Below are 15,867 nucleotides of genomic sequence, written 5' to 3' on the forward strand. Positions count from 1 at the left end.
TTTTTTGTGACAGTGTCTCGCTCTGTCACCCAAGCTGGAGTGCAATGGTGCGATCTCAGCTCACTGCAACCTCCGCCTCTGGGTTCAAGTGATTCTCCTGCCTCAGCCTCCTGAGTAGCTGGGATTACAGGCGCACAACAAGCCTGGCTAATTTTTGTATTTTTAGTAGAGATGGCGTTTCACCATTTGGGTCAGGCTGGTCTCAAACTCCTGACCTCATGATCTGCCCACCTCGGCCTCCCAAAGTGCTGGGATTACAGGCGTAAGCCACCACGCCTGGCCCAGAATTTTGTAGTTCTTTTTATATTGAATTTTATTAAAAATATAAAGCAACCATTTCTATATGGCCCAGAATTTTGTAGTTCTTTTTATATTGAATTCTATTAAAAATATAAAGCAACCATTTCTATAATTCTCTTTTTTTTTTTTTTTTCCGCTTTAGGTCAGTGGGCCTCAAAAAAAAAAAAAAAAAAAAAAAAAAGTGAGGCAATTTCTTACCACTACCCTAGGGAATAAAGAATTATCTCTACTGTAGCATGCACCTCCCTGCAGCATCTTGGGCAGAAATAGGTACACGAAACACATTTAGTAAACACTGTTTAGCTAACTGGTTTCCAAATTCCTGACAATGCTAAAAAAAAAATGTATTAGATGTACTTTTAACAGTATGTATGGCATACTTCTGCTGCCTTCTAGAAAAATTGAAAGATGTTTCCATCAATTATTTCATCAGTTATTCATCAATTGTACTTTGCCAGTATTTTAGTAAATCTTTCAGTCTCTTCTAGTTAATGTTAACTCATTAAATCTGTATTCCAAAGAAAGAATAAGCCTGCCATGTATGAAATAGAGGAAGTTTAGCATTATTGGTCTTAGCTACAAACTGCTATAAGTGGTATTCATTGTCTGCTTTTGTCATGGGCAATAGGAGCTTAAACTTGATGTCAAATATTTTTAAATGAAGACATTTAAACATTTGGCCTGTTACACATTTGTCTTGGTTTTAAAAATAATTTTAAAAAATCTTTAAACAAGATTTCTGGTTTCAAAAAGAAATCTGAAATGGAGGTGATAGTAGCAGAACGCTACATATCAAATTCGTTGTAAACGCTACATAGTAAATTCGTTGATTTACTAAAAAATCAACGAATCATACACTTACAATGGGTGAATTTTATGGTATGCAAATCATACCTCAATAAAGCCACTTTAAAAACTGAGAAAATTAAGCACAAAACCTAATTTGATGGCAAATGTGTTAACTCCCTTAGATTTTGATACGCTTATAAATCCAATTGTTTTCACCTCAATACGTAGCTTTCTACATAGCATACTTGGCTTTATTTTTCCAGATTTCCTTGTGAACAGATATCGAAAACAAAGACTTGCCTACTCTTGCCTGATTATTCTGCCTGAATATTTTTAAAGAGAAATCTTGCCCTCTATATGTTTAGGCCCCAAGGAAAGTTTTAAAAATAGAAGGCTACCTTGGTCTCTCTGATCAGTTTTTAAAGTAAGCATGGCTCTGGTCCGTGGAGACCCAGACCTGGGCAAGTAGATGATTCGGGATGGTCATATATTCAGATAACTGGCACACACATGCACCTCAGCTCTCCTCCCTGCTGTTCGGCCGCCTCTACCTTTCCTGCCCTGCTCCTGCCAAATCCATCTTCCAAGCGTTCTACTGCTTCTTCTTCCCCATCGCACCCCTGACTTCCTGGAATTCTTGGTAAAGTCCCAAATTAGTCTTACCAGGAACAACACACAAATCTTTCTGTTTTCTAGCTCCATCTTTCCATTTATTTAGCTAAAGCTAAATAATTTCACCCTTCCTTTGTAAAAAGCAAAATGTTAACACTTTCCATTCATTTTGCATCCACTCAATTTCCACATTCCAAGAAATGTCCCCACTTTTGAACAAATGTGTCTATCCATCATCTTTGCTATACCGCTTCCTTTTCTGGTCCATCATCTGCTGAAAGAACTGTGACCTGTGTTTCAGTACCTCCTCCTCAGTGTAAGCCAAGCTCTGGACTTCAGGTCATCTGCATTTGATTAGCGGCTGTCCTCTGCTGATATTCTAAGTTTTTAAAATTTTCTAAATTTATTGGTTTTCCTCCTGAGGCTTTGCCAAATATATAGCATCCCTGACTCTAGTTTCTTAGAGACAACTAAATCTGTGATTTAGAAGAGTTTAGAGGGGACAGGATGCTTCAGGCATGAGCCTGTTTCTGTTCATTGTATTTTCAAAAACACGGATGTCTCTCAAACTCTTGCAGGTCTTAAAACTACTCTGAAATCATAAAACCCACTTAGATTCCAAACAGTCTGCTTCTCACTGAGCCATTCTGTGATAAGTGGAATTAAATAATCTCTGGCCAGCAATAACAGTAGCAATACCAGTAGCAATGGTGGTAGCAGTAACCATGCGAGCAGTGGCCATGGGAGTGGTAATAATAACCAGAAGAGAGATCATCACACTCCTAACAGTAGTGGTGGCCGCCATGACAGTGGTGTGGCCGCAGTCGTGACGGTGCTGGTAGCATAACTGCTCCCATTTATTGTGAGAGCCTGTTAGGTGACAGGCCATTGTGCATATATATATGCATATATGTGTGTATATATGCATATATATATGCATATGTGTGTATATATGCATATGTGTATATATATGCATATATGTGTGTATATATGTGTATATACGTGTGTGTGTGTGTATATATATATATATATATTTTTTTTTTTTTTTTTTTTTTTTTTTTTTTGAGATAGAGTCTTTCTCTGTTGCCCAGGCTGGAGTGCGGTGGTGGGATCTCGGCTCACTGCAACCTCTGCCTCCTAGGTTCAAGCGATTCTCATGCCTCAGCCTACTGAGTAGCTAGGATGACAGGCACATGCCACTATGCCCAGCTAATTGTATTTTTGGTAGAGATGGGGTTTCACCGTGTTGGCCAGCTGGTCTCGAACTCCTGACCTCAAGTGATCCGCCCACTTCTGCCTGCCAATGTGTTGGGATTTCAGGCATGAGCCACTGCACCTGGCCCTTGCATATATTATTTTATGTAATCCTCACAACAGCCCTATAGGAGCGATATTATCCCCATTTTCCAGATGAAGAAATTAAGACTGGGAAAGGTAGCTTTATTCATTGTGCATCACACAGCTGGAAAAGGCATTCCTGGATTCAAAGTCAGGTGTAACAGAGCCCAAAGTTCACATCCCTAACCTCTGCATGAAGCTGCTTCTAAGGGAAACACCGAGAAAAGCCAGATCCTTTCTCTCCAGGGAGCTTCGTTCCCCTTCATTGCAGCCGCAGGCTACTGAGAGCCACCGCAGGCTGTGCCCATCCTGGAAAGTGTCCTGTTTTTGCATAGAGAAGATGATCCCCTGTGCCTGCTCAGACCATCACTGACCTGGCAGGTGGAGCTGCCGCAGAAACACAAGAGGCCTCCCTTCTGTGCTCCTCATGGCCCTGCCCTCTGAGTGACAGCCAGAGAGCTACAGGGGAAGGGACGGGAGGGATAAAAAGGAGCTTCTCCAGGCTTCTGCACCTTTCAGAGCTTGGAAAATGAATCCACTAACTGCCCAGGGTACACAATTCTCCCAATCTCCTGCATGACCCCCAAACTCAGTACCCTCTGTGAACCTGTGCCTTCCGGGGCCTTCCCCAGCCACTCAGCATGCTGCTCCCATCTGACTTTTCACTGTGCTTCCCAGTCAGGTGCAAAATGAACACCACCCCATCCCACCCCAAACCCGATATTCCCACTCCAAACCCGATATTCCCACTGTTACATTCTTATGAATTATTTAAAGGGCTTCCCCATCAAAGGCCATGGAGGGTCTTCCGTCTGAATTCCATGATAGGGAACCATAGATCAGCACAATATGAATTGGTGTCTATGTTGAATGACTTCAGTTGAACTTTCAGAAATTTCATGTAGAGATACATTAGCATCCGTAAATTATCTGGCAATAGGAACGAATGGCTGCTGAATTTCAATTCAAAATATTATTAAAATACCGATCAAACTATCACTACAATTTAAAGTGTTAAAAAGATGAAAAACATGTTCTATACTTTCTAAGTCTTCAGTCATATTCTTTTACTATCTTCCTGACAGTTGTTTATTTATTTAATTATTAAGACAGGGTCTCTGTTGCTGGGGTGCAGTGGCATGATCATGGCTCACTTTAGCCTCGACCTCCTGGGCTCAAGTGATCCTTCCACCTCAGCCTCCTGAATAGGTGGGACCACAGGTGCGTGCTACCACACCCAGCTATTTTTTTTTTTTTTAAAGACAGAGTCTCACTATGTTGCCCAAGCTGGTGTCAAACTCCTAGGCTCAGGCGATCCTCCCATCTTGGCCTCCCAAAGTGATTATAAGTGTGAGCCACTGTGCCCAGGCTTCATTACAATTTTTAAAGATGTTTATTCATAAAACAAAGAGTTACTGATATTCAGATATTACACAAGGACCAAATACCACCACCTTTAATCCCCCTAACAAATGCTTTAGGTATTTTTAAGACTTAAAATGTCACTCATATATTGTATTATTGAATTCTAGTATTTCTGGTATTGTAATAAATTACAGTAAGGACTTTCAAATGGAAGCCCAGGATGAAAAATGTTATATTTTACTTTTTCCCAAATTCTCATTAAAATTGCAATTTCACGCATTTGCTTATCTGCACATTATCTATATGTATTTTTAGCCTCATCTTAAGTAATAATATTTCTGAAATAGCTTAGATATGCTATTTTTATAAATTATATTAAATATAATTTAATACATAGTATATACAAAATAAATATGTAGCTGTATTTGAATTTTCTCTATAATTATCCCAAATACCAGTTATCAGCCATACTTTGGGTTACAATGATTAATAAGAAGAATTTGAGATTTGGGGTGAAAAGCCTTAGATTCTAGTCTTGTCCCCTTAAGTTCCTTTGTAAGATTAACTAGTACTGAACCCCATTGTTTGCACCTATAAAACTAAATAATCATGCCTTCTGTACTATAGGTGAGAAAAAGTCTTTGAAAATATTTTGGGTCAGGCGCGGTGGCTCACACCTATAATCCCAACACTTTGGGAGGCCACAGCAGGCAGATCACTTGAGGTCAGGAGATCAAGACCAACCTGGACAACATGGCGAAACCCCGTCTCTACTGAAAATACAAAAAGTTAGCAGGCTTGGTGGGGCATGCCTGTAGTCCCAGTTAGTCAGCTAGTGGGGAGGCTGAGGTGGGAGGACCACCTGAACCCGGGAAGTCAAGGCTGCAATGAGCTGTGATCGTGCCACTGCACTGCAGCCTGGGAGACGGGAGTGAGACCCTGTCTAAAAAAAAAAAAAAAAAAAAAGAATATTTTGTAATAGTATAAAGTACTGTCAAATGAAACCTCTTTTTTGGGTAATGGGTCTTCCTAATGGCATTACCCTCCTCCAATTTTCAGTTTGGAAACTAATATTCCAGGGCTTACTGAGAGTATAGTTAGCTAGAGTAGAGGCTACAGTTGCCAAGACAATCTTCCTATTTCCTCCTCAAGGAAACTAACATCCTTTCCCCCAGATCTACCCCTCCCCTGGCGCCCAGAAAGCTGTGCCAGACAATCCATCCATGCTGTCCCACTCGGAAGTAGGGCTGGGCCAGGCCAGCCCAGCCCAGCTCTTAGCTTCCCCATCGTTGGATCCTCGGACCACCTCTGGACAGAGGAAAAACACCCAGAGTGAAGGAAAGGAAACAGGTGGTTCAACTTCCTCTGCTTGGGGTCCAGAAAGGAGCAAATATGGGCCCATCAGTGTGTGTAACAAGAACAGAGGAACCCCACTGGGTTTCAGTCCAGCTTCTTCTAATAGAGACTGTCTTTTGTGCTTTGTCATAAGAAAAGTCAAGCAGCTAATAAATAAGAGAACCGACTGGGCGCGGTGGCTCACGCCTGTAATCCCAGCACTTTGTGAGGCCGAGGCGGGTGGATCATGAAGTCAGGAGTTCAAGACCAGCCTGGTCAACATGGTAAAACCCTGTCTCTACTAAAAATACAAAAATTAGCTGAATGTGGTGGCGGGAGCCTGAAATCCCAGCTACTCAGGGGGCTGAGGCAGGAAAATAGTTTGAACCAGGGAGGCGGAGGTTGCAGTGAGCTGAGATCACGCCATTGCACTATAGCCTGGGTGACAGGGCTAGACTCCATCCCCCCCCCCAAAAAAAAGCAGAACCAGTATTTTAAAATGTCATCTCTCTTCCAGATTGCTTTAATTTAGGCTGGAGTAGGCTGTGTGTCCTCAGGCCCTAGGAGACAGCTTTTGAGCCATAGAGAGAACCACAGAAAGATCCAGTGTCTCCTACCACACCCCTTAGTTTTGTGTATCTGTTATGTCACTGGTGACCAGAGACACGAGGCTCCTGCAGAACAAAGAAAGTCAACTCCACGCACACTTCCAGTCCCCACGCCCTTCTCCTGACTCTTCTGGCATCCCTGGCCTTCGAAAGCTGACTTTTAAAACACTGTTCTTTGAAGCCCTTCCCTGGTCAAACCAGCACCATTGTGATGGCTCCTTCTCTCTGCAGCTCCTTGGCCCTGAAGCACCACAGACGTCATAAACTCACTTGCCCTTTAACTGTTAAGTCACTTGCACGAGTTAACTAGAGCCCAAACCAACATGAAATTTTTTTTTTCGTGAAAAGCTCTCACTCTGTCACCCGGGCTGGAGTGCAGCGGTGCCATCACGGCTCCCTGCAGCCTGGACCAGGCTCAGGCGATCTTCCCCGCTCAGCCCAGGAGTGCTGGGATTACACTACCACACTGGCCCCAGCATTACCCGTTTTGAGGTCAGCCATGGTGTCCTACCAGAGGCTCAGCAAGTGTTGGCCAGCTGAACAATGAATATTACCAGACCAGGGGCACGGAGAGACACGTGCAGATAAAGGAGAGGAGAAAGGTGAGCTCAGAACTGGAAAGCTTTGTGGAGACCTGGGGTGGTTCTGTCTTCTCCTATCACTGTCCCCTCAGTCACCCGGCTCGTACGCCAGAAGGAGCCATCATGTGCCCTGCTCTGTATTCCCTTCCTCCTCCTCTCCCTTTCCCCTGCTCAGCTGCTCCTCACCCTTCACATGTCAGTTTGAACATCACGTCCCACAGGATGCCCCACCTGATCAGGTTAGGTTCCCTATCAGTTACTCTTCAGCTCCCCTGTGCCTTGCTTTTTAAACAAACGTTCTCGTTCATAAGTAATAGTCGTTTCTGTCATTGTCTATTTAATGTCTTTCCCCCCATTAGACTGGAAGCCCTGTGAGGTCAGGGACCACATCTGTCTTGTTCCTGTTGTCATAAGTCCCAGGGCCCGTGGCACGCCAGGCATGCAGTAGACTCCGCATCCATGTCGATGCAGGGAACTGACAGGCACAGGTGTGGGCCAGAGCATCCTGCACAGCTTGATGGGGTGGGAGGCAGAGCCCCATATCCCTGAGACCAGCTGGGATGAAACCTCACTGCACATTCCAGGTGACTTAAAGACCCAGCAGGTATGTGTGATAGCAAAGCTTTGCCCAGACAACTACAGTCCCTTCCCTAAGGTCCCAAATTAAAGAAAAAGAATGACCCAAATCACCAGCTATCGAACCTGTGTCCCTCTATTCAGGCAGGTCAGTACTGCTGCTCTTGGCTTTTCATTCAGCCTTTTCCATCATCACCAGGTCAGCAGTCACAGAGCATCTCCTGTGTTCCTGGCAGGTACTGGGTACTGGGTGCTGGGTGCTGGCTCTTGGGAGTCAAAGGCACGTGAGGCCTGGTGCCTGCCTACAGGTGCCTCATGGCATTGTGAGAAAGATAGCAATGTAAACAAATAGATAGGAACACAGGCTATACCAGGATTTGCACAGGGAAAGGGTGGAGAGGGATTTGCTCTAGCAAGGAGGCTTCATAGAGGTGACAACTTGACATCTGGAAGCATCAAGAGGAGTTTGCCAGACAGGGAAAGGGCCTTCAGAGAGAGAGCAGGGCATGCGGCAGAGCTGCAGGGCAGTGTGTTTTGGGGGATGGGTCTCAGGGGACTGGCAGGAGACGAGGCTGAAGGGGGCAGGGTCCCATCATGGGCAGGCTTGGGTCTCCACTGAAGATACTGCACTTAATTCTGCAAGTCCAAAGAAAACCATGGCAAGGTTAAAGCAAGTAGATGATTCCATCAGATCTGTTTTAGAAAGATAACAGCATGCTCCCAACTAGAAAAGTGCCACCCCCTATAAACATCCTGGCACCATGTCCTTGAGAGCTCCGGGAGCCAGCTTTGGAGCCGGGAAGCCTCACTGAGCTGTGGGTGCCTGGCACCCAAATGGACATCCTTAAAATGAATGTCACAACAAAATTGAGAGGGAACCAAGGGCACACGAGGGCCTTTCTAAGGACTCTCGTGTGGGAGAAGTTGAAAAACAGTAAAGAAGAATGCAGCAGTGCCCGTGACAGTGTCTCTGGGAGTATCATCTTCTACCTTTTTTGGGGAGTTTCAGGGCGCTATTGACTTTGTAGGTAAGGAAGAGCCATATCCCAGGAGGCCACAGTGGGCTGAGAGATTTAGCAAGTGGAAGGCACAGCCAGGATCTCGAGGAGAAATCTGATCATGGCCAGCCCTGGCTGGAAGTTTAATTCCCTGGGAACTGCTGTGAGGCCATTCACTCATTGAGCAGAAAGACTTAGCACCATATGGGAAAAGGGTGATACCCCAAAAAAGAAGGACTCCAGCAGCTGTATTCAAATAGTAGTACTGAATTCTCACAGAGGACTTCCTCTCAGGGAGCCACAGCAGCACCGTCATCAGAATGTGGTATTGGAACCCCCTCAGTGTCCACAGAAGTTATTTGGAAACATAGTGAATAGGGAAAGACTTAGATCAATTTGTGGTTTCTAGAAAATTACTCTGTTAGGACTGTGGAGAAAAAAAGTCAAGTACTAAGTGCCAGAAATGCAAAATATATGACAATTTCCCATAGATGTGATTAGTATTGTCATCACGCCGGCATCACCTCTTTCACCGTCAAATTGTAAGTCAGATTATGTCAGTGCTTATCTGATCAATGGGCAATGGCCGAGGTGTCAGAAAAACCACAGTTCGATGGTGACTGTTTCCTTCCTATGCAAAAGACACGTGTGCTATGGTGATACTGGCCTTCACCTTCAGGAGTCTGAAATCATAGACATGTGTATACTAAGATGTGCAAAGCAACTGACCAGTGATTTATTACAACAAATAACACCATAGGTAACTGTCAAATAAAAGCCCAAGATGTCCGGAGCTCCACAGCAACGTGTGGAGATGCCTGGCATTGCTCTAGGTACCTGTCTGTGTGAGTAGTGCAGTCCCGCAAAGATGGCCCTGATCGGGAAGAAGTGCAGCCATTGTAGGCCCTCAGATCGTCCCTGTGCTCACCACCCTGGCCTTTTCTCCAACTCTTGTTGCATCAGGTAGCACCTGCTTCTTCCTTCCCTCTCCCCTCCAGCGAATGGTAAGCTCCCAGAGGGCAGGGCCAAGTCGCATCCTCTCACTGTCCCAAGCGACTGGCACAAGGGAGCTGCTTGGTCCATTCTTGACGGATGAATGAATAAATGGTGATTAACCTAAGAAAATTCTGCCATTTCGCATCTTGGGGATGCCTTACAAGAGAAAGGCATCATTTACAAAAGGCTGCAAGAGGGCTCTTCAGTTTATGGACCTGCATATCCAAGCCGGCCTAACAATTTCTACCTGGGGGAGCTAAAACACGGAAGCTCTCAAACATGAATATGCATCAGAACCACCAGAGGAGTCCCAGTCAACCTCCAGGTTTGCTGCACAAACCATGTGGGACTGGGCCCAGGAATCTGCATTTTAACAAGCCCCCCCCACCCTCCCCGCCCATTATTCTGATTCAGGGAGTCACAGAACACACTCAGAGAACGCTTTTCAATCACCAGGCCCCTAAGAGCACAGGCGTGGCATTAGATAGAATCAGCTTTATCCCTGTTCTGTTATATATTTACTAACTACAGGGCCAAGTTGCACATGTTTCTCCTCAGTTTCCTTAGTTATTAAAAGGGGATGAGTACAAACTCAAAGACAGAAGGGAGAATGGTGGTGGGCAGTGGCTCATGCCTTGTAATCCCAGCACTCTGGGAGGCCAAGGCAGGAGGATCACTTGAGCCTAGGAATCTGAGACCAGCTTGGGCAGCATAGGGAGACCTTGTCTCTACATAAAAAATTAGCTGGGCATGGTGGTGCACACCTATGGTCCCAGCCACATGGGAGGCTGAGGCAGAAGGATGGCCTGAGCCTGGGAGGTCAAGGCTGCATTAAGCTGTGATGATGCCACTGCACTCCAGCCTGGGTGACAGAGTGAAACCCAAGGATTCTACTTTTGGCATCCTTGTTAAAAGTAGAATGGTGGTTGCTGGGGGCAGGGGGACATGGAAATGGAGAATTGTCTAATACAGAGTTTCAGGGATTTGGGTGGGGGGAGGTTTAGGATGGAGTCTCGCTGTATCACCTAGGCTGGAGTACAGTGGCACGATCTCGGCTCACTGCAACCTCTGCTTCCCGGGTTCAAGCAATTCTCATGCCTCAGCCTCCCGAGTAGCTGAGATTACAGGTGCCCACCACCACGCCCAGCTAATTTCTGTGTTTTTAGTAGAGACAGGGTTTCACCATGTTGGCCAGGCTGGTCTCGAACTCCTGACCTCAGGTGATCCATCTGCCTTGGCCTCCGAAGTGCTGGGATTACAGGCGTAAGCCACTGCGCCCGGGCTGCAGAGTTTCAGTTTTGCAAGAAGGAAAAGCTCTGGAGATCTGTAGCACAATGTACATAGAGTTAACACTACTGAACTGTACGCTTAAAAACATCTAAGATGGTGAATTTTATGTTACATGTTTTTGCCACAACTAAAAAAAAAAAAATTTTACTAAGGATGGATAATGGTATCTACTTCAAAGTGTTGTTATGAGCATTACATGAAATAATATATTTAAAGGGCCAGGCAACAGGCCCCAGACTAGGAACTGCTGAAAGAATTATAGCTATTATTATGATAGTAGCATGGGTGTTAAAAAATTTAACCATGAGGCCGGGCGCGGTGGCTCACACCTGTAATCCCAGCACTTTGGGAGGCTGAGGCAGGCAGATCACCTGAGGCCAGGAGTTCGAGACCAGCCTGGACAACGTGGTGAAACCAAGTCTCTACTGAAAATACAAAAAAAATTAGCCAAATGTGGTGGCATGCACCTGTAGTCCCAGCTACTTGGGAGGCTGAGACAGGAGAATCGCTTGAACCTGGGAGGCAGAGGTTGCAGTGAGCCGAGATTGCGCCACTGCACTCCAGCCTGAGCAACAGAGTGAGACTCAGTCTCAAAAAATATATAAATAAATAAATATAAAATATAATCATTAAGGAAGATTTCAAACCTCCCCAAAAATCCAAGTAGCTTTTTGATGAACTGCATTTTTCCAAATCCTGACCAATAGACTATTTTCATCTCACCTATAGATCCACATGTTAAAAAAAATACCACCTAAATTACAAGTGGCTATGTGAGAGCCTGGGGATATTCACGCTAGGCAGTTTCATTCATAACACTAAAATCATCCATCTGCAGAGATGCAGGACACAGAACAAATATGCTACATTTTGTTTTGTACCTTAAGCTTCATTAAAGAAAATCAAGCAAAACCTGCCACCATAGAAGAAATGATCTCCCAGTCTTGAAAAACTATGTGAAGTGTTTTTCATCTTTGATATGCGCATGGAACCCAAAGCAGGTTCGGGAACGTGGCACAGACTCACGGCCACCGTGTGGATTCTCTGTGTACCGTTTTGATTTCATGTGCATCTATGCTAATTTCGTCTCCCCAGCCTATTGTTGAAACCCTAGCAGGACAGATGTGCTGTTTCACAGGGGCCATAATCCACTTGGTGGGCAGATAACCAAGAGGCCTTTGGTCTTCACCGTTCACTCCAATAAGAAAACTAGACAACTGCCTTGTAAAACAGCATGTGACCCAGGCCCTGATTTCCACATGACGCCAACCTACAGGACCTCCTCGGAACTTCCGACCAAATGAGGAAAATTCCTCCTGGTCATCAGCTCGAGGCTGAATTAAGTTATGGAAAGGACAATCTGGGGGTATAAACAGTAAAAACGAGAGGACTGGGAAGTGACTTGCAGTACAGGAATTTAGGCCAGACAGGTGTTCATATGAGTAAGAGTCATCATTCTAAGGCTGAGAAGGTTGGCCACTACTGGTAAAAATCCTGATCCTAGTAGGCTTAGAATCTCTCTCAATCGAAAGATAAATCCCAAAAGTCATTGCTAAGGACTCCCCCCATTTTTCTTTACCTCCATCCTTTGTATAACCATAACTTATTCACTCTCAGCCCTCATCATGGGAGCCCAGCACTCCTATCCCAGCAGCCCTGAGTAACATCAGCACTGACTGTTGGGAAGTGGTACTTGTGAAATCCAGAAACGAGCTGCAACAGATGCAAATGGACCACCATCGATGTGCCTTAGGATTGCCCCAACCACCTCTAGGTATCGAAGGACCCCTGCACCCCACTCCCACCAGCATCCTTGCCCACAGGTCAAAGCAGGGTGGATTAGGATGAAGGGCTATCATTGTAAGCAACAAAAGGAAGTGATGAAAAGAACACAAATAACTAGACATTAACTTTGGGTTCTGAGCATGCTGCTGATTCTGTCTTTTGCCGATGCACTTAAAGAAGCTACCTTGTCTTCTTAATGTGGGGATCTCTGATGAAGGCTTGAAGCTCTGAGACCCAGGCATCAGCCCCAGCTCTGGCTTTCCCTAGTCACATGACCTTGGAAGATCACTTCTTTTTTTCCTTCTTTTATTACTCTGAGCTTCCGTTTCCTCATCTAGAACAGGGCTTAGGTTACTTGACACAGTCTATATAAGTATGGTAGAAGTTTTTTTAAAAAATGAGTCTGTAAAATGGGGCTATTCCAGGAGATTTTAGAGACGCCTTCCCATCTTAACATTCAACAGATCTGTGATTCTTTTGTTACAGCTCATGTCCCTGGTATTTCTTTCTTTTTTTTGAGATGGAGTCCCGCTCTTTTGCCCATGCTGGAGTGCAGTGGTGTGACCTGGGCTCACTGCAACTTCCGCCTCCTGGGTTCAAGCCATTCTTCTGCCTCAGCCTCCCAAGTAGCTGGGACTACAGGCATGCGCCACCACGCCCAGCTAATTTTTTTGTATTTTTATTAGAGACAGGGTTTCACCATGTTGGCCAGGTTGCTCTCGAACTCCTGACCTCAGGTGATCCGCCTGTCCTGGCCTCCCAAAGTGCTGGGATTACAGGCATGAGCCACCGCGCCCGGCAGTCCCTGGTCATTCTAATGGTCTTCTGTAAGTGTGTACCAACAGACTCATCTCTTTGTACTCAGTACTATCCTACCTTGCATTTTCTCATCACCTTCTCATGTTACCTCTCAGTTATGTTACAGCAAGGCGGTAAGATTTTGCCATTAGCCTGACGGTACAAATTTTTACAACAATAATCAGTTGCCAGAATATATTCCTGCTTTTAAAGTTCTACATAATATTTCAAAAATATCTAGGGAAGTATTTAGATTTTCCTCCCACAGCTGTTTTCTGCTTGATTTCAAGAGCTAACTGAACAGTTTCCTGTCTTATGTCCGATGTGTTTTTCCTCTCCATTAAAATGCTGAAGATTTTTATTCTTTTCCCGTCTTTAGGAGAAAAAAGAAATCTCTCCTCTGTAATTTACTTTGGCTTTCTCAAAAGTTGGGTAGGAAAGTCAGTATAATTCGAGTGGAATCTAAAATGTTCTTGTTGTGCAAGTGTGCGCAGAAGGGAAACCTATCATTTGAGCATTCTTTCGGGAAGTTCGTGTTCTCTGTTTTCCAGGGAGCCTTTACTTTCCAAGGGAGTATGATCGACATGCCATTACTGAAGCAGGCCCAGAACATTGTTACGCTTGCCACCTCCATCAAGGAAAAATGATCTGTTAAATGAAGCTCTCATCAGGTGGGCTGAACATATACAGTGGGTTTCTTAAAGACAAACCACAATACTCAAAGCAACTTGTTAGGATGCCAGATTGGGACCTGACTCCATTTACAGTTCATGTGAATCACGATTTTGTTGTTGTTGTCTTACTGGCCAGTTATTCCCCTAAAAAAAATGAACGTTTTTTCCTTTTGGATCCAAGTTTATGATTTTATGATTTTTAGTGTATTAGAAATATGAGCTTATGATTTCACAGGGAGGTAAGATCCTGGGGAAAGATGGGCTATGAGGGGAAGGTAGGTCTTTAATGACACGATCTTTCCCAAATAGACATATTCCCTCCACCCTTCTCATGTTACTAAATGTTTCCTGCTTGTTCATGTGTACAGCTGACACCACAAATAATTTTAAGAAAAGCCAGGCCTTTAAAAAATAGTAACAACATTAAGGGCGCATCTCTATTTCACTAGTAATCTGATAAAACAACAGAGATGGCATCAAAAAAGGATACTAAGTACTATATTGGCTTAAAAAGACACTTTCTAAAAATAAACTTTCAAAACTGGTTACTATTAACCTCCACCCGCGAAATGAAACATCCATCTCCTTGAACCGCTAGTGAGGAACAGGAAAGCTGTCATCCTGAGTGAATGCTGTGGGTCCACCGTTACTGGCAATTAAAAAATAAATGTGGAGAAACACACGACCATCCATTCTCCCCCTTTATTTTCCCGTTTAACTGTTTGCCATTGAGGCCATTTCCCCCTGGAAATGTATGGCCGAGACAGGACTCCCTCAGTCATAAACTTGCAGCGTCTCAGAAGACACAATGGCCCCGAGCTGGTGCCTGTGGCCCCGGCAAGATTTGCATCACATTAGAGATGCGGCTGCAGGTCAGATGTGTGGTGTGGTTAACGGGCTTAGTAAAGCTGTTTGGAAGAGGTTAACCCAGCTTGTAGTAAGGGTAAATAAACATAACAACCAGCCATTGTTCCCTATTCAGCATGTACTCTTATATTGAAGGCTAAAGGGTATTGAAGCTGCAGAGGGATCAACTTGTGCTTGCCAGAGGACGCCAATGAAGTTTGAAACACCAACAATCAGAGATTTTGTTTCTGTTCCTCATTAAATCATGAGCTTTTGTGCCGAGACTCTGGACGACTGTTCCTTAAGAAATTAACAGAATGGGAAGTTTTAAACTCTACACCAACCTTTTCATGACCTACACAGCAGCAACACTGCTACTCTTAGACAAACACCGCGGGGAAGGCTGTTCTGTTTATTTAAATTTGTAAATAGAAAACAGTTGTTTTTTACTTTCATTTTTCACCTCCTCCTACGCCCTTTTGGATTATTTCCTCCGCAGCCCCTAGCGTGAGCCCCAACCAGGCCTCTCCTTTTCCCCACTTCTTGCAATTCCCACAGGAAGCCCAAGAGGTGAGTGGAGCTGAGGTTAGACACCAGGAGAGGCACCATCACATGAAAGCATGGCCGCAGAGAAAGCACCGCCACCAGGTGACCCCCACCCTGCCCAGTGCACAGCAGAGAAGGACAGCCATGCGGGGAGCCAGCACTGGGCAAGATGGCTGTGGGGACCCTCATTCTGTGAAGACAACAACTCATTTCCCAAACACGGGATCCAGGAGACAGAGAGCTCCTAAATGGAGATGGCACACGCTCCGTGGGGTCCCTCATAAAGCAGTGCCACCCTCCACCCTGGCTGCCCTGTGCTGCCCCAGAGTGGCCAGAAAGGAAGGTGGGAGCTAGCCCCATCCTCACTCAGAGGCAGGAAGGAGGAAGATGGCATCTCACCAACGTGAGAGCCGAACGGCCTCTAGCCACA

The 15,867-nt window shown here is 44.9% G+C and overlaps 1 protein-coding gene across 1 annotated transcript in view; it reads left to right on the plus strand.

The window, feature by feature from the left end:
• The window catches only part of CLYBL (citrate lyase beta like), a 325,078-nt gene extending 309,903 nt beyond the window's left edge, over window positions 1–15,175 (plus strand). Inside the window, exons 8-9 of the mRNA XM_011933831.1 lie at window positions 13,923–14,042; window positions 15,048–15,175. Of these exons, the coding sequence (XP_011789221.1) occupies window positions 13,923–14,018 (96 nt within the window). The 3' untranslated portion in view covers window positions 14,019–14,042; window positions 15,048–15,175. The remainder of the gene's footprint in view (window positions 1–13,922; window positions 14,043–15,047) is intronic.
• Window positions 15,176–15,867: the final 692 nt, after the last annotated feature.

This window comes from Colobus angolensis, unplaced genomic scaffold (genome assembly GCF_000951035.1).
Source record: "Colobus angolensis palliatus isolate OR3802 unplaced genomic scaffold, Cang.pa_1.0 Scaffold13, whole genome shotgun sequence".
Taxonomy (NCBI): Eukaryota; Metazoa; Chordata; class Mammalia; order Primates; family Cercopithecidae; genus Colobus; species Colobus angolensis.